A 22462-nucleotide genomic window follows, 5' to 3' on the forward strand; every position below is an offset into this window, starting at 1 on the left:
CAGTCAAAGCCTGTTTTTTTTTTTTTTTTTTGTTTGTTCTGTTAAGTGTGTTGGGTTTTTTGGCTACCCTTAATGAGGTAGCATTGAAACTGCTGTGTTCCACGGCTGCTTTTCTAGAAAGTTATTTAAGCAAAACCAGATTAGTCTTTTCAGTGTGTCAGAATATATGTGCAAATGTCATGGGCTGAAATTGTAGAATAAAGCATTAGCTTTTGTTTTAAATGGTCAGCTTAAAATATTTAGGTGATTAAACTTCTTAAAAATAAGCAAGCCTTCACGGTAGAAAAGGGGCAGAGAGTGTGTAAGTGTGTGCTGCATGAGTTACTTACCTCAAACAAATGAAAGTTGCTGAAGATATGAATAGAGGTGTGCAGCTCACCTATGTTTTATTTCTGGCAGCCTGTGGTATTAGTGCCTAACAGGCTGGTGCAGAGAGCAGGGGCTGTGCTGCTAACAGAACTGTCCTGTCTGGGCAGCATCAGATGGGATTCCCAAACCATGTGTGAACCCAGTAGTGTTTGCATGGCTCCAAGATCATTATATCTTCTGATCCCTTGCTGCTTTTATTGCAGAAAAAAAAAAAAAAAAAAAAAAAAAAAAAAAAAAAAAAAAAGTTTTAGGAAGACTAAAAGTTGACTTCTGCCTCGGTGCATGCTTAATATACCTCACTTAAGCCTTCAGTGGTTTGAGACCTACACAGCTTCAAGTCTCTCTTGCCACTAATGGGGGTCTGTTCCACAGCTTGTCACGGGAACGCATCACTGCTCGTTTAACTGCCTGTCAGATCAAGGCGGTCTCCTTCAGAAGTAAGGTGAAACATCCTCTTTCATCTTCAGATTGTGCAGGATAATTAGGGATGTGTATACTCTATAACATGCAAGTTTTACATTGCTTTATTTTTTAATGAATTTTATTGTGTCTGGCATCTCACTGCTGGAAGTGCTGCTTCATCCTGCTATTCAGTGAAATTACCCATTCCTGCCTATATCTAAGCTGTATGAATAAATACTGCTACTACTAAATGCCCTGGTTCCCAAAGTTCTTACCAGGATGAGACCTTCAGCCTTCCATTACTAATCTTTCAAAGAGAATAAGGGGAGATAATGAAGGAAAGAGCTCTTAAATCAGAAATATCTTTATTAACAGTAAAACACGAGACGTGAATAATCCCTTTTACAAGTGAATAATTCCAGCCAAAGAAAAATGGAGTGTGTTAAAAAGTGTGCTGTTCATACATCAGACTGTTCACTTCAGAATGCCTCCTATCAAATGCAGCAGGAGGAATGCTTATGAAAATGTCTACTTCATTAGCAGTTGTATCTTTCTTGGTGTGACAGGGCATAGGACTGGAGAACTCTGGGCTGCCCTGATCACTCAGGCTCCTGAAAATAATTACATATAAGATTTTACATTCTCAAGAGGCAGATGTCCAAGTAGTGTTCTTTATACAGTGATCTAGACTGTTTTACAGTATATAATTTGTTCTGGATGGTGCAGATGCTTTCCTTTGATTCTGATGGAAAAGAGAGGGCAGAACTGCGTGTAAATGGAAGTGACACTACTAAATCTATGTATGATTCGTGAGGTTTTTTTGTGCAGCAGACAGCTCATATTTAACACAAAAAACAGTGCTCAAATCCACTTTTTGGCCCCTTGACTGCAAAGAACTTTGCAACCTTGTGACTTCACTGACCCACACAAAACGGCCTGTTTCTTCACTTGTCTCAGCCTAATTTACATCTTAAAGGTGGTACCGAAATGAGGAATTCAATTGCTAACACTGACTTACCTGCAAAAAACATGCTGTGGTATATTTATCTTATGGTTTGAAAGTATTATACCTAATTAAAAACTCAATTACTTAAGTGAAGAAAATGTATCAATGTGCATTATCTCTGCTCATAATATTTGTTCCCTTGCTCTCATTTGAAAATCTTTTCATGGACATAACTAAGACTTAACACACACTTTAGCATTGAAAGAATGCATTGCAACATGATGTGCTCACTACTGTGAAAGTGCAAGGGGTCAGACTATTTCTAGCTTTTCTTTGCTGATGAGGTCTGTATTTAAAAATTATTAACTAGTTGGTCTATTTCTTCCTATGCTACTCTTATGCAATATTATTTGAATACTAACACAGGATATAAAATAGCAGCATCCATGGATAATAAAAACACTATGAATAAAGATCTAAAAATTGTTCACAAGTAGCTGCAAATGTTCACATTGGCCCTAGTGGAAGAGTATCTGACTTTGGAGGATGTAGTGGTTATGTCTATCTTGACTAAGAGATGTGGCCTTCAAAGTACGTTCATAATCTGCACAGGCACCAAGTTTGCAAGCATGGCCCATATGAGATAGGACTCTCATATGCCTCACCTCCCTGGAAGGAAAGTGCAGCATAAATATGGCAATATAATGTAAGGCACACCTGGGCAAGCCATTTGGAAAACCCAGGGATAAACAGGCAACAGAATTCTTGCTGCTACTGGCTACTCTGGAGCATCATATGAGTAGATGATCAGCACAAACCAAAGGCTGTTTTGTGCTGGTGCAGAACATGCAGAAGTGTTCACACTTAGAGACAACAAATCCAAAATGCCCACTCAGGCTTTCTATACCTTGTAGAAAGGTACTCCCAGAGCTGCTGTTATGAAGAAGCCCTGTTTCAGTGACTGCAATGAAGCCTCCAGGTTGAGAAGCTTTGAATTCATGCATCTAAAATCTCACATAATCTCTCTCCACACCACAAGGTGGTACTAGCATTATCAGGTCTATTTTGATGGTGACCTGACCTCTTAGTAACTCAGGGAAGCACATTTGTCATTCTTAGTTTCTGCTTTGAATGTGATTTCATAGTCAGGAGTCTCCATGAAGGCTCCTGTTGATTCCATTTTCTTTCAGGCATTGCAGGAAGCAAATTGCTTTATTGCAATTCCCAGGTAGATCGCTGTATCCTTGGTGTCTTCCAGTCACACGGTTTCTGTTCAGACTGCAGTTAATTCTTTGAGGAGCACGACACTGGATGTGGTTACAGTAGCCTTGGATGGTTGTCCCAAGCTGAACTTTTCATTAGTCCTGCAGCAAGGCAAAGGGTAATCTTGCAAGTGCAGTTCCCAGACGCAACCACAGCCTACTCCCTGGATCACATTGGCTACTCATTTGCTCCAGTATACCTAATGGCTTAATAAGGAGGTTAGCATACTCAGCCAGGCTGTGTGCATAGGAAGGGTCAAGGATTTTGGCGGTCCAGTTTGCTCCTAAACCAGGTCTTGATGATTAGTTTAGATGTGAATGTAAAAAGCTGTAGTGAACACAATAGCTGCCCAAGCATGTACTTCCTTGGTATCTTCGGTGATGACCACTGAGCATATTTGGTCATATGCTCCTTCATCCTCAGTCCCTTCATCCTTTCAGTGTACCTCTGGCTACTGAAGCCAACCATTAACTTTAAGTCTTTTGAAAATCTTCTCAGCCCTCCAGTGGGGTTTCCATGCACTCAGAAGAGCTTGGATTCAGTTATTCAAGGAACAGCCTCTTCTACAGGCTTCTATAGAGCAATGTGCTCTCACCTTCAGCTTGGAGAGCACATAGGACATGCTACTTTCAGTACATTTCTGATGATACAAATCTATTTTCCAGGCAGCACTTCTCAACTTTGAAAAACAGTATTTAATTACTTTACCCTATGACCCATTAATCTTCCCTTATTATGTTTGGGTTTATGTTTTACTAAGTTAGGTTATGGGAAGACAGGGGAAGAGACAAATAGTTGAGAAGATGTAATGTTTCTTTCCTATGCTGAGTATCATGTAGTGCTCAAGTATTCCTGAAAGCTATAGCTGCACCACAGAAGTTCTAATTAGCCAAGAAAATCTGCCTTATACTTGAGAACACTTCAAGGTTACTAAACTGGATCAAGCTTTTTAAAAACTAATTTCCATCCACCAAGTCTCTGCCTGAGCTACCTCTGTAAGTCCAGCTGTTTGTGCAACTCCTCAGCCACCAGTCAGACTTCTCGATTTGTAGACCTTATAGGCAAAGGTGTAAGTCAGGAAGAACAAGGGCAGATTTGTTGGCAAAGTTAGTCATAAAAGCCTCATTTTTTTCTATTTTAAGACTTGTGCAGTGGAGATGATGGTTACACTGAAAGAGGTTTGCAAGGATTTTATACCAAAGGAACAGTAATACTTTGTAACTCTGCCCTGCACTGAACTCACACAGAAATAGCTGAGGATAACCATGCTTCATCCTGAAAATGTCTTTACTAACAGAACTCCTGCCTGTCACAACCAGTTATCACTGAGTCTTTGCACAGACCCACAGAATAACGGAAAGTGGAAGAGATCTCTGTAGGGCATCAAGGCTGACACCCTGAGAAAGCTGCTCAGGATGGTGAAAGTCTTGAAACATTACCTGCTGGAGACATGGAGGAGATTTTATCTACTCCAGTTGAGGGCCACAGTTCTTGTGTTGCTAATACATTATCCTTCTGACTAAGCACAGCCAAACATAACATTTTCATATGTAAAGAAAGAGGCTTGTGGCATAGCCTCTGACAGGCAGGCAAAGCACATGCTACACTTCTGAATGCCACAGCCATTGCTCTACTGAACCTGATCAGCTGTTACATTGCAGGGCCACAGGACTAAGCCATCAGAGCAGCAGTGCTGCTGAATGACTCCACGCAGTCGGTGTACTAGGTTTGCTTCTGCCGCATCTGGAAGCAAATGGCATATTAATACTGCTGCTGCAGCAGCAGTGATTAAGGCAGTTTTCTTCTCTTGATCACTTAATAGGAAAACAAGTGGTCTACATACCACGAAGAATGTGCTTTATGCCTCTACCTGATCAAACTCCCATGGCTTCATGCTAGTACATCTCCACAGAAACTTTCAAAAGGATTTGAACTATTGATGGCTAAAAAATTTTTTTAAAAACCACCAAAAAAAACCAAAACAACAAAAAACCCCAAACAAAACCTAAGAAAAATCTGCCTTTGACCAAGTAGCCTCCCTTTAAAAGGTTTTAAGGAAGCCTATGTCCAAAGCTTGAGTATTATTGAGTACATTTAAGGGCTTCAAATTGACTGCAGGTTGAAGACTTTTCCACAGAAAAAACTTCCTTCCAAAACAGGGAGACATTAGTGTGAGATACAAAGTTACATTGCTGTGAATTATGAGAAGTCTGAATTTTTAACTAAGATCAAGTCACATATAGTAGAGAAGCTTGTAAGAGAGACTTTCTTCAGAAAGAAAGTTAAATAAATGGTTTGTTACTTTTTATCACTGCATCTGGACAGGAGTCTTCTTCCTATTGTTTGCCTCATTCACTCTTACCACTTCTTCCTTGTGATGTGAGCTGTTCCTGTCTCTTGTGAAGGAGTTGTTAGCTGCTGCACATTTGCACAGCATCTCATACAGTGGACTAAGCCCTTAAGAGGACACCAAGATAGAAAGTCATTCACACGGTGATACCAGCCTTCAGTTACAGCTGTTGCCTTTGCTTGCCCAGAATCAGGTGCTTTGCAGTTAGATATATTTGCTTTAATTCATTTCATCATAAATGCAGAGATTTTAAACAGGATGTAAGAATCATGCTCCACACTGCCTCTACACTTGCTAGTAAGGGAATATAAGTTGAGTACCTTTAATGAGATGCATGTGTGGCCTGTATTAAAGCCAAACAGCAAAAACTGCTCTGAATTCACCAACTTTCATTTAAGCAATATAGATACTTAATGAGCAAGTATCAGTACTAGGCTGGGAAAGACACTGCAACTTCCCTAGAGCTGAAGTCACCTAGTTCTGGATATCTAACAGTCCACGTTGGAGCCCAAGTTGCCCTTTCAGTTGACAGAAAGATGCAAGCATGTTCACTGTAATTCATCTACTCGAAATACCTGCCTTATTACGAAACAAATGACATCCTGAAAGAGCCTGCTTCTCTTCAATGGCCATCCAATTCTCTTCTGCAGCACTGGCAGGAAGCTGGGTTCTGCAGATGCTCAAGAGCAGACATGCCTCAGAACATCCTCCTTCACACTCTGTGAGTTAAGATGACAGAGCTGGGAATGTCTAAAAGCAACCCCTAGGCTTCTCTGCATCGTAGGAGGGAAGGTTTCACCCCAAAATGACAGAGTTAGATATTGGACAGGAGACATGATTTTCTCTGTTCTTAGCTGCTTAGAAATCAAAGGGATGAGCAACATGAAATGCACAGGGAAATTACTGTAGAAAGAGTGCAATAAACTTCCCAAAAAACATGTTAACAGTACCTCAGCACAGTGACACCGATGACAGAGGGAGGTGAGGAAAATGGCTTTTTCCAAACTGATCTCTCTCAAGTCTGCTAAACAGCAAATGCTGTGCCTAGAATTTCTGAATGACATTATTATGGATTTCATTACTTCAGGTGGCTGTAAAGCTTAACCTGTCCCACAGTGACACTGCTGACACCAAACGGTGACAGAATAAGGTACTCTGTGTTTACAAATTTCCTACATAACTTGCTATTACTGCTCAAACTTAACAGTAATTTATCCTTCTGTGCCCTACAAATTCTGCAGGCAGCCAAAGATGCATTCCAATGAAGTAAGTAACACTGCTAGTTTACCAATTTCTTCTCCTTTGCTCATAATTACCACCCCATAACAGGTATTGCATAGCATCTAAAACACATGCAAAGTCTTCCCAGCGAATGTTAGTTCCTTTTTATACACAATGTAGATGAAGATTTCAGGCATTCTCTCGTAATTATGCTGTAAAAGGTGTAACATCAGATGGAGAAGAAAGGAAACATTCTGTAACATAGTCTTTTTTTTTTTTTTCCTCTCAAGACACTTCTGGTGTGCTCTGAGGAGGAATGAAATTCGGAGAAGTTATCATTCTTTCTGACCCTTAAATCAAAGCTATTTTTTTCATTCTGCCTGGAAAGTAATGATACTCTGCTTTTTCAGCAAGGTAATGTAGATTATCAGAATGTAAGATGAGTTTCACCTGCTTCCTCAGAAAAGGTTACCAAGTGAACAGCATTTTGTAAGGCTGGCTTTGTGGATGACAGTATAGGCAATAGGCTCAGAGGGCAACAGGCCTGCTTATAGAAGGGTCACAGACAAGAAGCTTTTTAAAACAAAAGGTTCTGCACATAGATTCACTCTTGTTCACGGCTGGCTGTGCCTCACTGTTCTCTGCAGGCAAGGAAAAAGAACTGCAAATAATTAAGTTCTAAGATGACAAATCACCCAGGGGGATGCACAAAGTGACAGGCGGGGAAGTCCTCTCAGGCAGACCCGAGCATTGCAGTCAGAACCTGAGGACTGGCCCAGCACAGGGGTTGGACATAGCTGACCCCCACCTCCTTCTCATTGCATCCTGTGAGCATGGGGCTTCCTGTTCCAACTACAGAGACTATCCCAAGGAGAATGGTAATTATCTGGTTCTTCACCATACACTTCATTTCCCTTTTCTGTATCACAGTTCAAGTCCCTTTTAGACGTACCCTTGATATCAGCACAGCAGTCTAAATACAGACAGTCCTAACTTTAAAACAAACTACATCAATACAATATAATGGATAGGATTCTGTTTACATGCCGGATACATATGCAAGTATGAATGCACTTGGCAAAAAAAGCACTGGAAGTTACTTAGTTTTTAAACTTGTAGCCATATATTTCTTTTTCTCTTCCCCCCCCCCGGCCCTTTCCTAGGAGCTTGTGGCTTTTCAGTGCAGCAGTACCGTACACCACTGTGTCAACAGCATCAGACTGCTTGGATATGTCCAGAACACTCTGATAAGGCTCCAGTGCTGAACATGTTGCAAGGGCTCTCTCCTCCTGCCAAATTCTAGAGGAGACATGGATGCCTCAGCTCCTCAGAGTATCTGTTGTCCCATCGTGCTTTCCGGTAAGGAGACAGACTGGCATTGCTGTTTAGTGCTTCAGAAAAAAGTCAGCTCTATGCATAAGTCCTGGGCACCACCTAAGGTCCTGTTTCAGACCTGTAATTAGGATGTAAAACAGATATAAATGGTGTAGAGATCTGACTTTGGTTGCCTGCAGTGGGGTGAATTTCACCTACTAGGAACAGCTACAGCCAGGTTTCTGAGTCCATATGACAGTGCCGAGAAGCTGCATCATTTACTGGCTTGGCTGGGGAATGAAGATGCTCACAAGAAATGTTTGAGACTTTTGCAGGAATTTGGCTTATTTTGTACTAGAGAACAGACACGATATACCTGAATTTCTAATCTTATTGTACTGGCATCAGAGTAACTAGAAATCACAAAACACTGCATGGAAAAATTTAAAAAAAAGAAAAAAAAAGAGAGTAGACTGTGTACAGATATATTTACATCTACATACATCCACACCGAGAACCCTCTGTTCACTGGAAATCCTATAAGCCACTGCCTGCAATAGCATCCATCCTAAGGGAATTCTAGAGATGATTCTTAAGAGACAGAGGAGATGGGGTTATGAGGTGAGCCCATCTGGGTCAGCACCTTATCCAGCCATTGCAGTGGTCCATGAAGGTGGATCTCAATCCAGCAGGGTGTGCTTGTAACATCTTGTCGATGATACTCTGCTCCCCAGCCCTATAAAAGCATCAAAGGACCAAAAAGTGAGTTCTTACATAAAATTTTAAAATTAAATCACAGTTTCAGTGCTGAGTCTAACACAAACACAGGTAGTCCACCGCCCAAGCAGCCAGGGATAATTTTCTCTTGAAATTTTGCTCCTTTTTAAGGTCATTGTTATCATAATTATCAGGAACTCTCTACTATGAAATTAAAACCTCTTGGTCACACTTCCAGGTGCTGAGACCAATTTGAATGCAAAGGCTTGTTTCCAAGCTTGGCTGCCTGCAGACAGCCCATGGTGGATGGTCCCTGTTGCTCGCACCCCAGAGACATGCCCAGGAAAGTCTGCCAGCCTGCTGTCTGGCACAGATGAAAAGCAGGCCACGCCCTGTCATAACACTTTAACAGGAACTGGGAATGATCCCGGGCACTGCTTCATTTATGGATCGAGATGCATCCTATGAGTTCAAGACTCCAAACGCTCTAGTTAATTTATCTGAAATTCTGACAACTTCCATCGTGGTTCCTATGTATGATACCTAACTTATGTATAGATATTTTCCATAGGTTTTCTATCCTTGAACACATCTTTTCCCACAGGAGCACTCACTGTGGGAAGTCCTGCAGTAATTTCTCCAGTTCTTTTGGAGAGATAATGGAGCATCTGACAGAAGACGAGAATGTGGTGCTTGCAGGGGGAAAAGAGAACCAGAAGTCTCCATAGCTTGAGGGGGCACAGAGTCTGCTTGTTAAGCAGGCAATGCATGTCATAGCCCAGTCTCGCAGCTCACTGGCTGTCTCACTGGCAGAACTGAACTTGGATTTCCATGGACAATGTGCAGAACATGGTCTCACTGCAGAATGAGGCTCTTCACTTGTGGGCTGCTGATCAGAGAAGCTGAGCTACAGTTATGCTAGTCAGGCAGGCTGACATTTTTGTAATGAAAAGAGGACATAGAGGTATATAAAGATTGATGCCTGCCAAAGGTACCCAAGCTGCAGAGCAGTGAACAATTCAGACCTCTGAGGTCTGCTAGAATCTGCTTCTCTAGATGATCAGCTGCAGAAAGAGGATGAGCACAAAAACTAGATGTCATAATAAATCATCTTGATAAAAAAACGAAATTCCACTTCAATTGAGGAAGAGGGGAGAAAGAAGAAGAGTGAGATATGGACTGACCAAGGAGTACTTTCAAACAGGTAGCATTTTTCTCACCTAAAAATCATTTATCAGGCTAGAAAGGGCCTGTATTTGCAGACAAAATTAATGTTCTGGATATGCTTGCGTAAAATGCCACTCTCTAACCAGTGCAGTCAGAATTTGTGAAGTTTTAATCACTCAGCTGCAGTGAAGATACGCAGCCAGAAGGGCAAGTGTCAGAAGAGTAGGTGCATCTCTGCTGTCTGGCAGGACAGGAAACCTGGAGGAATAGGAATGACAGGCTGCAAGCACAACCCACTCGCTTTGCAGGAGCCTGGCAGGGCTCAACTCCCTCTGCTGGCAGCTTCCACACTGCTGCTGCCTCCAGCTGCCGAGTGGAGCTCTTAGCAGGGCAAATGCTAGGAGAGCAGGAACAACTGTGCCGTCACTCCGGGGCCTCCTTCATCCCCAGGGAAGAAATCAACCCAGAGGTGGAGCTCTCTTAACACGGCAATAAAATGAAAAGGATTTTCAAAGCCGTGGTGGCTGTTTTTGCAGTTGTCACGAAGAAGATGCTACTTTTGGCAGGGCAAATCAAGTTGCTGCTTCTCTCAGCCCATCCCACCTTCTGTGGGCTCTTTCCAGTCACATCTCAGAGCAACGAGCTGCCTCATATGCAGCAGAGCACAGACAAGTCTGCTGGATCAGGGTCATTTTTGTAACCCCAAGGCCCAAGAAAATGTGCTGGGCTCAGACCTCGGCCTGGCGAAACTCTTGTCTCTCTCCTCTGTGCATCAGCTGCCTCATATGTGCCACATGTGTGGAGAGGGGACAACAGCCATCTGGAAACTGCTGTCTGCTCTCACTGAGGACACACTCACTTTTGTTTCCAGGTTGAGCTCCCCCCAGCTGCTCTGTGGACACACAAAGCATATGAGAGGTTCAACTTCTGTCCCATGTCCTGCCCCCAGAGATAACAGAGTCTTTGCAATTCTCTCTTGCTCCTATGCATTCCTACCTCCCAGCTGCTAGCTCAAGCACTGGCAGGAGAGGAGGCAGGCTCTCCAGCCCTTTTGCTTCGCTTGCTCCGTGGACTGCAGGTGATCAGCAGCATCTGAATGCAAATCAGGGAAGAAGCTACAGGGAGCTCTGTATGTGGGACCTTTTGGTGTGTGGCTCTGACAGGTAACATGTTCCTTTGTGCAATGCATATCCAACACCAAGAGGCAATCCTGTCCTCAGACTGAGCACATCACCTAGCCCACATCTTGAGAGGGAAATAATTTGAGAAGACTGAGAACAGGAAAGGGGTTTTACAGGCCAAGAAGGAAGAACTTGGATGAAATTTGCATAGCCATTTTCTAAAGGTCATGGGAAAGGGTTCAAAATAACTCCTTGCACTGGTGCAAGGTGCAAGTCCTTCTGGTGCCTGAGGCACTATAGTCTGCTACTGTTTCAACAAAACAAGGTGATAATATGGCAGCGGCACTATTTAGTGCATCAACACCATCATGGCTGCTGCCAATCTGGGCATGAAGGTGGATAACACATCTAAGAGACTGCCCAGGAGTTGCTGAGATAATGAAATTGTTGTACAACTGGCTACACTGCCTTTGCAAACAACATGGCCATTCACATCTTCCATTAAAGAAAAAACTGTTTCTTTGATTTCTTGCTTTCTTTCCTTCTCCTAATGTGTGAACTAGATGTCAGTTCCTTCTCAAGAACAAAGCAACAATGTGATTGTGGGCAGGGAGATTTTTGTCTTGAACAGGGTTACAGGGCACTCTCAATACTCTTAGAGAGTTAAGGTGATGAGTCCCCAGAGATGGGTGGGAAGAGTCTAGACCAGAAAGCTGCATGGGACTCAACTTGTCTGCTTTGTAGAATATAGGGGAACTGGGCTTGACCCTTGAGCATCTTGGTAGTATCTTAAATATGAATTCTATCAACTTGATTCAGTCATAGGTTGGACTTGGTGACCCCGAGAGTCTTTTCCATCCTGGATGTTTCTGTGATTCTGTGATCTGTACAGAACCAAATTTGCAAGACAAAGGGAATTGACGTCCCTGGAGGTGTTCAAGAAAAGACTGGGTGAGGCACTTAGTGCCATGGTCTAGTTGATTGGATAGGGCTGGGGGATAGGTTGGACTGGATGATCTTGGAGGTCTCTTCCAACCTGGTTGATTCTATGATTCTGTGACATACTCAGGTCACTTATGGTACCTAGCAGGACCAGCTGGCTCCCGGTGGTAGAGTCTGTCTAGTCTACAAGCTGAACATTGCTGCTACTCTCCCCAGCAGCACTACAGGAAGTCAGCCTAGCACATGTGTAAACAGCTTCAAAACACTCACTATTCTCTGGTGTTTAGAGGCTACAACAGGCACCTAAGTAAATCTCAAGTGCTAAAAAAATCTTTAGTGCTAAAAGGAGTCAAGAGACTTCATTTTGGTGAGGTCACTCAGAAGGTTTAAGAAAATTTCACACTGACTAAGTGGGTGCAGAAGAGGATCACAAAAATGATCAGAAGGTTGGAGCAACTTTACTATGATGGCAGGCTGAGGGAGCTGTGGTTGTCCAACCTGGAGAAGAGGAGGCTCCAGGGACACCTAACAGTGACTTTGCAGTACCTGAAGGGAGTCTACAAGAAGGATGAGAGATTGTTTACAAAGACCTGTGGTGATAGAACAAGCAGCAATGACTTCAAACTAAAGAAGAGCAGATTTAGATTCTTTATTTTGAGGGTGGTGGAACACTGGAACAGGTTGCCCAGGGAGGTGATTTGGGCCCCATTCCTGGAGATATTCAAAGTGAGGCTTGGCAGGGCTCTGAGCAGCCTGATCTAGTTGAGGATGCCCCTGCTGACTGCAGCAGGGATTGGACTAGATGACCATCAGATGTCACTTCCAACCTAGACCATTCAATTCTTCTATGATTCTATCATCACAAACAGGGCAGTCAGACTGCAAAGTTCAGATAGGAAGGACGTGGGAACACTAATGGCTTTGGTGGCCTCCCATTTCTTACAAATAACAGGGGAAAGGTCATATATTCTTTTCAGATTTGTATTCTGCTTGCTCTTTAAGGCATGTGGCTGGCCAGAGTGAATGCCATCATGTCTTTCCAAGGATCACACAGGTGGAAAATAGCAACAATTCACAGCAGAGTCATTGAGGGATGAAGTATTTTTTGATTGGGACTATAAATACCAGTGAGACTGTAAATTAGTCTGGAGACATAAGGACATTATTTTCAGATCTAAGGCTCTACCAAGCTCTATTGCAAAGCAATAATGATAGGAGATGTTATAACTGCCAAAGATATATGCTACAATGTTTACGCATTGTTAAGTCCCTCTAAGTTGAGCTCCTTATACAATCAGTGTGAGAACATCACGGTGCAATCTCTGCTTATTTTCCACAGAAAGCTTACAGAATACCTAATTGTTGGAATCTAAGAATTTTCATGTTGACCACCAAAGCTAATGATTTTAAGCACCTAGAAATTCAAGGCAGTACTGGAAAACACACAATCCAAATTGCTATTTGCGAGTTGTGTGTCTAAATCACCCCTTGGGAAGGATTTGATGGAGTCTAATTTTGCACCAAAGCTACCACATGATGGGATTTGCTTCTCCAGAAAATACAAGAGAAAACAAAGGATCCTTACTTTAACAAAGCTCATCCGAATAGTGCACATCTTGGTCAGCTCATATACCACTTCAAAACCGTGATTGACTGACTGGGCAAGCAGCTGGGCAAAGAGCTGGTTGTTGAAGATCTTGAGGCTGCAGCCACTGGGGATCTTGCAGACAGTGGCTGGGTGGAAACCATGCTGGTAGTTACAGTTGCGGCTTTGCACAAAAATACTGCTGTCACTGACACATTCAGCATAAACTTCCCCACCAATGTAGTAAAGATGAACACCTCGACAAAGAAAAAAATAATGTGGATTATTTCTCCTTGTTGTTCACAACACGTTTTATACTAGTGATTCTTTATCTATTTCTTTGGCGTGGGCATACAAGTCCAGGATCATTCCATTGTACTTTAAAAGACAGTAAACTGTGTGCATATCCCTGTATGTATACAGTGGAACCACCAACATTAAAAAGAAATTGTCATAAACACTGTTTTAGGGTACTGCTCTGGGAGAAAAAGAGTCTTGGCACACAGCGTTTGTTTCTCTGTGTAGACTGGTTCACTTCTTTAACCCAACAATACAGTTGTGCTAGTCTGAGGCTCAATGGAATATTTTAATGAGAACAATTGCATTATAGGCTGTGTAAAAGAAACAATAGTGATGTCTAATTCACTCATAGGCTTGCTGAGATGTATAAGAACAAGACTACAAAACATAGATAAGACAGACTTGAAGAGTCAGAGTGTGTGTCTTTGTTGCGGTGGGTACCTATGCTTTCCTCCCTAGGCTTCTTCTGTATAACTAATCCTTCTGCTTTCCAACCTCCCTTGCTGATGCACCATACTCACCTTGCATGTAAGGTATGCTCTGGAATAAGGTAGAAGGGTGGAAAAAAGGTGGAAGGGTGGTTGGTAGCCCCTCCAGGGGACTGTCATTTCTGGGAGGGGTGTTGTGTTTCTGTTTTAACTTGTATATTACTGTATATAGCTGTAAATATTGTAAATATCTGGTTGTATATTGGGCTAAACTGTAAATATAAACCTTCATTCCTTAACTTCCAGCAGACTGAGTCTAGTCTGGGTGATTTGATAAGAGTAGGGGGACAGGTAACTCCCAAACTGTCACAATAATACTTTAGGACAAAACACACATAAGTATCAAACATATATCAACCATATACAAAGCATAGATCAAACTGTCAAAGAATTGACAAATCTGCTATGCATTAATGTGGTGGTTTGGGTGTTCCCCGTCCCCCCACACTTTGGAAATCACCCAGACTAGACTCAGCTGTATCTTGAAATTTGAATGAAGCTTATTATTTACAGTTAGCACAATATACAAGCAGATATTTACAGTATATACAGTTATATACAGAAATATACAAGGTAAAAGGTAATACAGAATCACAACACCCCTCCCAGAAACCTGAGTCCCCAGGAGGGGCTCCCAACAGCCCTTCCACCTTCTCCCACTCCTCTACCTTACTCCAGACATTGCCTTGTGCTCCAAGGAAGAATGGAGGGTAGACCAGGGGGGTTAGGAAGCAAGTGGATTAATCAGAGAGACAGAAGGCGAGGTTAGACAGAAATGCAGCTCAAAGCCCAGGCAGTGCCCAAATGCCTTATCTATATTTCTACTCTTGTTCTTATAGATCTCAGCAAGCCTGTGAGTGAAGTAGACATCACCATTGTTTCCCTTTCACAGCCTGTGGTCTAATTCTTCTCACCTAAACATTCTAGCTAGCTTCAAACTAGCACAATTACAAATCTAAATGTATTTCCATAGTTGAGCAGATGGATGCTGACCAAGATCCACCTTACTGCGTGCTGTATTTTTTACTACAGGATCCTATCTCATGTAGTTAAAACACAGCACAGTCTGTACTTAGCTCTGTATTTCACCACATCAGAACCATGTATTTGTATCTACACAATGTGACTTACTCATCGGATCCTCTTCAAAGTGACCTTTAGCAAGGAAATTACTGATTTCCTTCTGGACTTTTTGGTGCGTAAGTGACTTACCACCACTAGCTCTGAAATTTTTAGTGCCTTGAGAAAACAAAGATGGAAGTATTTCTATGAAATCAAAATCTCTGGTCCCCTCAGGATGTCTGCTTGCATGAAAACATACCTAAATTGGTGGAATAATGTATTTTAGCCCAATTCAGCAAGCTTAAATAAGTAATCTTGTATGAGCTACCTGTGCAGGTGCTTTCTCTAGCTGATCAAAGATGAGAGGCACTGTGACCAGATGATTGTTTGCCATAGGGTGCAGAGTGCCATAGGGTGGAGAGCTTAAACTGAAGGAAATTTGTGCAGGTGTGAAAAGGCTTTCTCTCATTCCCCACTCTTGCTGCTTCTTCCCACACCTGATCTCAGATTGGTAGAAATGGCTGGAGATACAACCAGTCTGGGGAACTGAACCAGCTAATAAGCTTAAAAAAAAAAAAACAAGATGCATTTGCAGTGAGATCTTCATCAGTGCAAGCACTGCAGTGAGGACCCAGACTGCTTAAACATGAGTGCGAAACCACAACCTGAAGGGGGCCAAGTCATCCTGTGAAGATGCCTCAACCTTTCCCATGGCTAGATTAGGTGAGATGAACCCCTCCCATGGCCAAAAGAGGTGGAAGAACTCAGTTCTTTGTTCTCATAAAAACCACTACTAAATAAAACCAAAATCCTCCTCTCTGTTCCCAGGTACATCATTCAAACTCTTACATACAAATGTTCACGCTCTCGGTGGATTGCTTACAAAGCCAGTGACAAATGTGCTTTAATAATTCTGTTGCAATTAGGTTTATTCTTCTTGTCTTTCATACAAAAAAGACTGTTTACATATTCCCAGTCTGTTCATCACTCTGTGGTCATGACAGCAAGGGGCAGCAGCACATCCTTAGGACTAAACAGCCTCTAAATAGAAGTGGGAAAAACTTGGGGAAAAGCAGGTTGAGTGGGAAAGGAATCTGGGAAAAATGCTCTCCCGTAGACTTCCCACAGGGTGACTCAGACAGGAACCTTAAAGTCTGTCCTCAAACCATCACTTGCCTTTTACTTCTATGCACCCTTGAGATCTCAAATTAGATGTGAATGGTGGGGGTGTGGCTCAAAGCACATGTTAGTATTGCACTGGGAAGACGAGCAAGATGACAGCTCTATTAGACCAGTCATCAACTCCAGTTCAACCACACCAGACACTATGGGGTGTTGCACATACTTGACCTATGTCTCCTTTCCCTTCTGTAGATGATGGATAAAATGGAAGGACTGTAAACAAAAGGGTCCCAGCAGACCTTGATAGAGTCCCTGTAACTTTCTGATATAAACAGATAGAGTAAGAATACAGGGTAGGAATAGAAGGACAAAACAATTTCACCACATTCCAAATCTTCAGGTGCAGCCACTAATTTAAGGTGACCACACTTACGAGCGCTAAGTTGAAAAACTTCAAACCCTGGGATTTTGGAGTATATCGAGTAACTCAGTAACTCAGCTTATAAAGGCATGGCCCAAACCATGTACTATAATAACAAAAGTACCAAAAGTCACTTCTGATAGGAGAGGCTACAATTCACTTTTTCCTTCTGGACATTTAAAAGCAATAAATACAGCAGTGATGAAATGTCAGTGTGCATTTCCATTCTTCTGGTATTTGTTCAGTAGAGACAAACAAGGAAGCCAAGTGCCTGAACACATATTTGCAGAAGACCAAACCAAGGGTCCCTAGGTTTCAGTGGGATTTCATTGCTCTCTGCAGAAACTGGAAATTCTGCAGTATCCAAGCATCCATATCTTTCTGACAAAGTCCCCTTTTTGTCCTTGAAGTCTGCCTGCTGAAACAGGTCCAATTGCTAGTAGATGTCGCATTGTGTTCTGAATTGTTTTTAGCTTTGATGTGGTATTTCCAGGAAACCGTTTCACGCTGATACACTAGATGACAATTCAATCACATATCCTTATCCTACAGAGCTAATCTTGTTTACTCACTCTTTTTTCTTCCCTGTTAACATGTGACAATTGTATCCATTTCAGTAGCTTTCATCTGTCCAGCATGCCTTTGAACTACACACTTTTGGAACAGCTCTGTGCTCTTCTGCAGGCCTGTACTGGTGCCACTTCTACTCCACTAGAACATGTTTTTTTAAAGATTTGCATAAACAGGGAAGAGCAGTCAAATTAAGGCTCTCTGATATACTAAACTCATCTCTGGGCAACCTGCTCCCTTCCCTTAGGCAGATTCCTAGTGTAAGACTTTAAAAGACTTCTAAGCAATAAAGACAGATCGTCAGACTTCAATGGATGAAGACCATTAACATTTACCTCATTTTATTTTAATTCTGTATCTTCCTTTCTTTTTTGGAGAGGGGGCAGAAAATCACAGGATATAACATCTTCAGATGACAGCTCTGATTGGGATCTTCTGTTTAGGCCATGATCAGCTTTGATCTACACTCTTCTGTCAACTTATGCTGACAGAGAAGCTTTGCTCTATTTTCTGAGTAAGTTAGAACTAGATGTACAACACATTTCCACCCCTCAAAACAAACTACTATGACAAGACAATTGTAGCATCACACTGATTTCACACAGTGCATCTGCCACACCAGCACTTTCCCTTGCAGAGAAAAGTACAAGAGATAAGTACAACATCTCCTGTGCCAGCCTCGGGTTCACTGTTGTTTGTAAAAACGATGTCACATTTGTCTCATAGCTTCCTCATATTCAGTCATTCAACACTAGCCTATCAAGAGTCAATTAAAATACTGCTCTAGGCCTGGGAAATGAGATGAAGTTGACAAGATAATAGGAGTGAAACAATTAAGAGTTAATTAGCCCAGTGGGAAATCCATTCCCAAGCAGCTACTGGTGAGAGGCTGGGTTGGCAAGATCAGTCTAGACTGGATATACCAGAACAAGCAAAGCTTCATCTGCACAGAGAAGTAGCCACTGCAGGGCTTCTGGACTCGTTGGCACAAACAATAGTAAATTCTGGGACAGTACCAGGCCCAACACAGCCCTACTAAGCTTGGATGGAGTGTGTATGGCCACATATGTCCAAGTGTGGTCTCCTCATACTTGTCACCATAGCATATGGTCCTGCACACAGAGAGGATACATACTCCAGAATTGAAGTATACAAGAAGTGCTGGAGGGAAAATCCAAGACTTATTTTTTCTGTCAAGAAGTTGACAAGGCAAGGAATCAGACTTGCAGAAGAGTAAAGCTACAAAGGCAACTCTGGTAAGAGTTCTTCAGCCAAGTAACTCAACTACTAAGTGTTTCATCCATCTCCCTTTGTTATTTGGTGGGAGGAGAACCAGCCCGGAGGCACCAGCAATTATCCTTTTAGTGGCATTTCAATGGCAATATTCCCAGTTGCCAGAAGCTCTAATAAATAAAATGAAAATACATACTGCTAATTTAGAGCACACAACTATAAACATCATTTTTCTCTTCACTGGCCAAGAAAACAGTTTTTGTAAGGAGCTGTTCTGCTGATTGTTATCCAGTCAAAAAAGAATCAGATGCTTTTCTTCTATTTCAGAAGTAATCTCTGAGCTTTGGTTTTAAGATAAGCACATTTGACAAATCAGCTAGGTATTTTTCATGCAATGCATGGTTCTTTCAAGCTCTGAATATTCCCAAAGAAAAAGGGGTTTCCTCTTACCTTTTCCTATGTGTCTCCTGGTGTTTTCTATAGTAGAGTTGCGGTTTACGTTTGAGAGCAGTCCCAAGCAGAACCTGTTTTTGTTATTTGAGGGATCTGTAAACCCATCTATAAGAATACTTCGAGAGGAAGCCTGGAAAGTCTCCCCTACCCGGTTATTGAGTTCATAGTAGGCAACTGAGCACCAGTGTTGGGGTTCCTCATAGCAAACGGGCCGAAAGTCTGTAGGAAACAAAATGAACCAGATGTTCAGTAACACATATTAAACAATAATTTTCTCTTCTCTTTCCTTTCCTCCCTCCTACTCCTAACCCCCTGGTTCTTCGTCTAAATGGCCACTTATGTTACGCTCTATCCCAATAGCAGCTTCTGTTTCTTCTTAACTTTATGACTGAAGCCTCAAACATGCAAAGGACTTAACTCTAAGCCTCTGAGGAGTCCTGCTTGTTCTTTTAAGTGATAACTCCACCACATTAAATTAAGCACATGCTGACATTCCTTACTGAACCAAGGTCCAATATCTTCACTGAAAAAAAGTAAGGAATACATCTCTGTACACTAGCAGAAGCTAGTGACGACAGACAGGCTCAGAGTAAGTAAAATCTAAGCCAAACTTTCAGTCTAATAACAAACTGAAGTTCACAACTAATCAATTACTCCCCTCGATTTTTTGCATGCTCTGGAGTTTTCTACTTCCACGTGGGACTGTAAGCAGAAATGTCAGCAAGGTCATTTCTTCTGGTTCTACCCCTGCCAGGTTTTCTAACTCGGGGCTGAGAAAGACTTAAAAGTGTAACAGAATCTCTAGGCCTTATTTGTCCTACAGGAATTAGTAAGAAACCTTATCCTGCCTGCTCACCACAGGCATGTGAGCCCTTCTGTCCCCAGAGCACCTCTGTGCATAACCTCTAATAAAACTCCATCTAATATTCACAGGGCAGTGATCAGGAATGGTGAACTATGGTAAAGAGATTAAAGTATCTTGACAATTTATTTAAAAACAAGTAGTTATTATTTGGCCTTTCCATGTGCTTATCACTCATTTGTAATTAGTACTACCACCCTCATCTTCCTTCTGCTCCAATTCCGAGGTGCAGACATGTTCCCTGCTGTTTCAGAAGGCTGGCATTATTTTTTAACGTCCACACTTGCCTAGTGTTCAGTGCTCATGCCATAAAGCAAATTTGTTTAGAACTACAATATGATGGACTAAAAGATTTCTGCAGTTGCAGGAATCCAAAGGAAAACCCATCAGAACTCCATTTCCCTTTGTTACTCTGCAGCAATTGGCTTTGAACGGTGGAGACATCACCTGACACTACTAGTCTGGGGGGTAGCTGGAGAGGTCATAAACTGCTTTGAGTGGAGCAAGGAGGATCCCAGACCCTTCCAATCTGACCATCCATGCCTTCTCACGTGGCGTCAAAGAGTTTGTCATTCTACAAAAGATCTCTTTATACTTCTCTAGAATGTATCCTTTTATTCTCTAGCCAGTCAGTAAAGTAATATGATTACAAAGATGGCAGTAAGAAAGGTCCCAATCATGAGGCTTTACACCCCAAACTGAAGTTGATAAAGAACTATCCATTGCTAGTGCTCTTGTGTGTTATATTGCCTCACTATGCTTAATTTGATATCTTTGCCTTTACAATGTAGATAACAGTGTTTGCTTTCATTAACAGCTTTCTAAGTGTAATAGTCCATGGCTGCAAGTAATGCTTAAACTCTGTTCACTTCACACATAATTCACTCAGTTCTTAAGTCAACCTATTACACTAGCTAATGGATGGGTTACACAGCCTTAATGCAAAGCTGTCTGAAACCTATTATTACAGATCACTGAACCTGCTTGTTCAAATAAGGTTTTTTTGCTTAAGAAGTTTTTTTTTTTAAGAGTAGTACAAACGGTTATTTACTTTCAGCTTCTCCATCGGCAGATTTACCTCCATTGGGCAAAGACAGCACTAGCTGACTTTCAGCTAGCGCATCCATTGGCCGCCCATTGTGGGTTCCTGGAGGTTCTCTTGCATGGTAAGGCGGCGGTGGAGTTTCCACTATAAGAAAGAAAGACAGAAAGAAAGACAGAAAGACAGACAGAAAGACAGACAGAAAGAAAGAAAGAAAGAAAGAAAGAAAGAAAGAAAGAAAGAAAGAAAGAAAGAAAGAAAGAAAGAAAGAAGAGATTTACCAATCAATGCACTGCCAAATTCTTCCCAGCTTTTCCTGTTGAATACTTAACTTCTTCAGCATCATTTAGCTAGAGAAGAGCTGGAAGCAAAGCTCAGATCTGAACTTGACTTTCCTTCTGTCTTCAGATTAAGACATTACTTGTTCAGAGAGGATGGGAAGGAAGGGTTGTCATGTCATTAGACTTGAAAGACAGGGGGACGGTCACAACAGTGACCCAGGGCAGTGTCCAGTCAAGCTCTCTGTTAACACAGGTTGTTACCCTAACAAAGTAACACAGTTTCATCCTTATATTTCAGACTTCTATTGCAAATTTAAAACTTCTCCATGGGCTATACATACATATATATAAAAAAGACTATGGAAAGTTTTTAGACTGAAAAATCAGACTTGGTCATATTTGTCCCACTCAACTCCTGATTTGTTTCACTTATTGCACAGTAAGCTAGAAAACAGGTGACTCTATAGTGGAGATTCTCCAGAAAGATGGGAGGCTACAAAAAGCAAAAGAAAAAAAGACTTCATCTTCATATTAGAAAACGTTTAGATTCACTGCATAAGCAGTGAAAGCATGTAATTCTATTCATTTGAATAGAAATTCAGTCATTTTGTGTGTAAATTAGAGCCATACACAAGCTTGCAGGACCAATGGTCCAGGATGAAATTTCCTTTTGTGTTTGGAATCCACTGGCTATTCCTCAAAACAGAGCAACTTCACCTGGAGTGAATAAACATAGACTGTCTCATAAGACAGCCACTGAATCTTCCAAGTACTGCTTAGAAATATTATTCTATTTAAGCATTGCACAAGTTTTGGGATTTTTATACACTACATGGTATTTCTAACATACAGGTGACATAACTCTCACATAAAATGCAACAAGTTGGACTAGCAAAATGAAATAAAGAAAGAATGGAAGAGGATACAAGTCACAGAAATGAACATAGTAAGATTATGTGAGCATTTTTGATGTCTCCACCTAAGCTAGTCACCACAAGCTCTCCTTATAACAACTAAAGAAAAATAGGCACCTGCTACTTTAGACAAAGACCTTCAAGAATCTTGTCCTAGGAGTGTAAGTTTCTCTCCATGAACTAGAGAGAGCATAGACAACTGCATGATAGGTAGAAGCTTGCTTTGCTGACATCTCTATTTGGTCACACCAATCCCACTCAAGGTTTTTGATGTAACTCAAGTTTGCTTTAGATAGTTTTCCACCTGTGACTGTTAC

At 41.7% G+C, this 22462-nt stretch overlaps 1 protein-coding gene across 4 annotated transcripts in view; it reads right to left on the reverse strand.

The window, feature by feature from the left end:
• Positions 1-8242: 8242 nt before the first annotated feature.
• SMAD9 (SMAD family member 9) overlaps positions 8243-22462 on the reverse strand; it is a 37728-nt gene continuing 23508 nt past the window's right edge. For 2 of the 4 annotated variants that reach the window (XM_064173206.1, XM_064173216.1), the window contains exons 4-7: positions 20960-21097; positions 19044-19265; positions 13398-13654; positions 8243-8601 (exon numbers count right to left, since the gene is read on the reverse strand). In XM_064173206.1, the coding sequence (XP_064029276.1) occupies positions 8458-8601; positions 13398-13654; positions 19044-19265; positions 20960-21097 (761 nt within the window). In that variant the 3' untranslated portion in view covers positions 8243-8457. The remainder of the gene's footprint in view (positions 8602-13397; positions 13655-19043; positions 19266-20959; positions 21098-22462) is intronic. The other 2 variants (XM_064173226.1, XM_064173232.1) reach the window with 2 other exon arrangements.

Source organism: Pogoniulus pusillus, chromosome 3, assembly GCF_015220805.1.
Source record: "Pogoniulus pusillus isolate bPogPus1 chromosome 3, bPogPus1.pri, whole genome shotgun sequence".
Classification (NCBI taxonomy): domain Eukaryota; kingdom Metazoa; phylum Chordata; class Aves; order Piciformes; family Lybiidae; genus Pogoniulus; species Pogoniulus pusillus.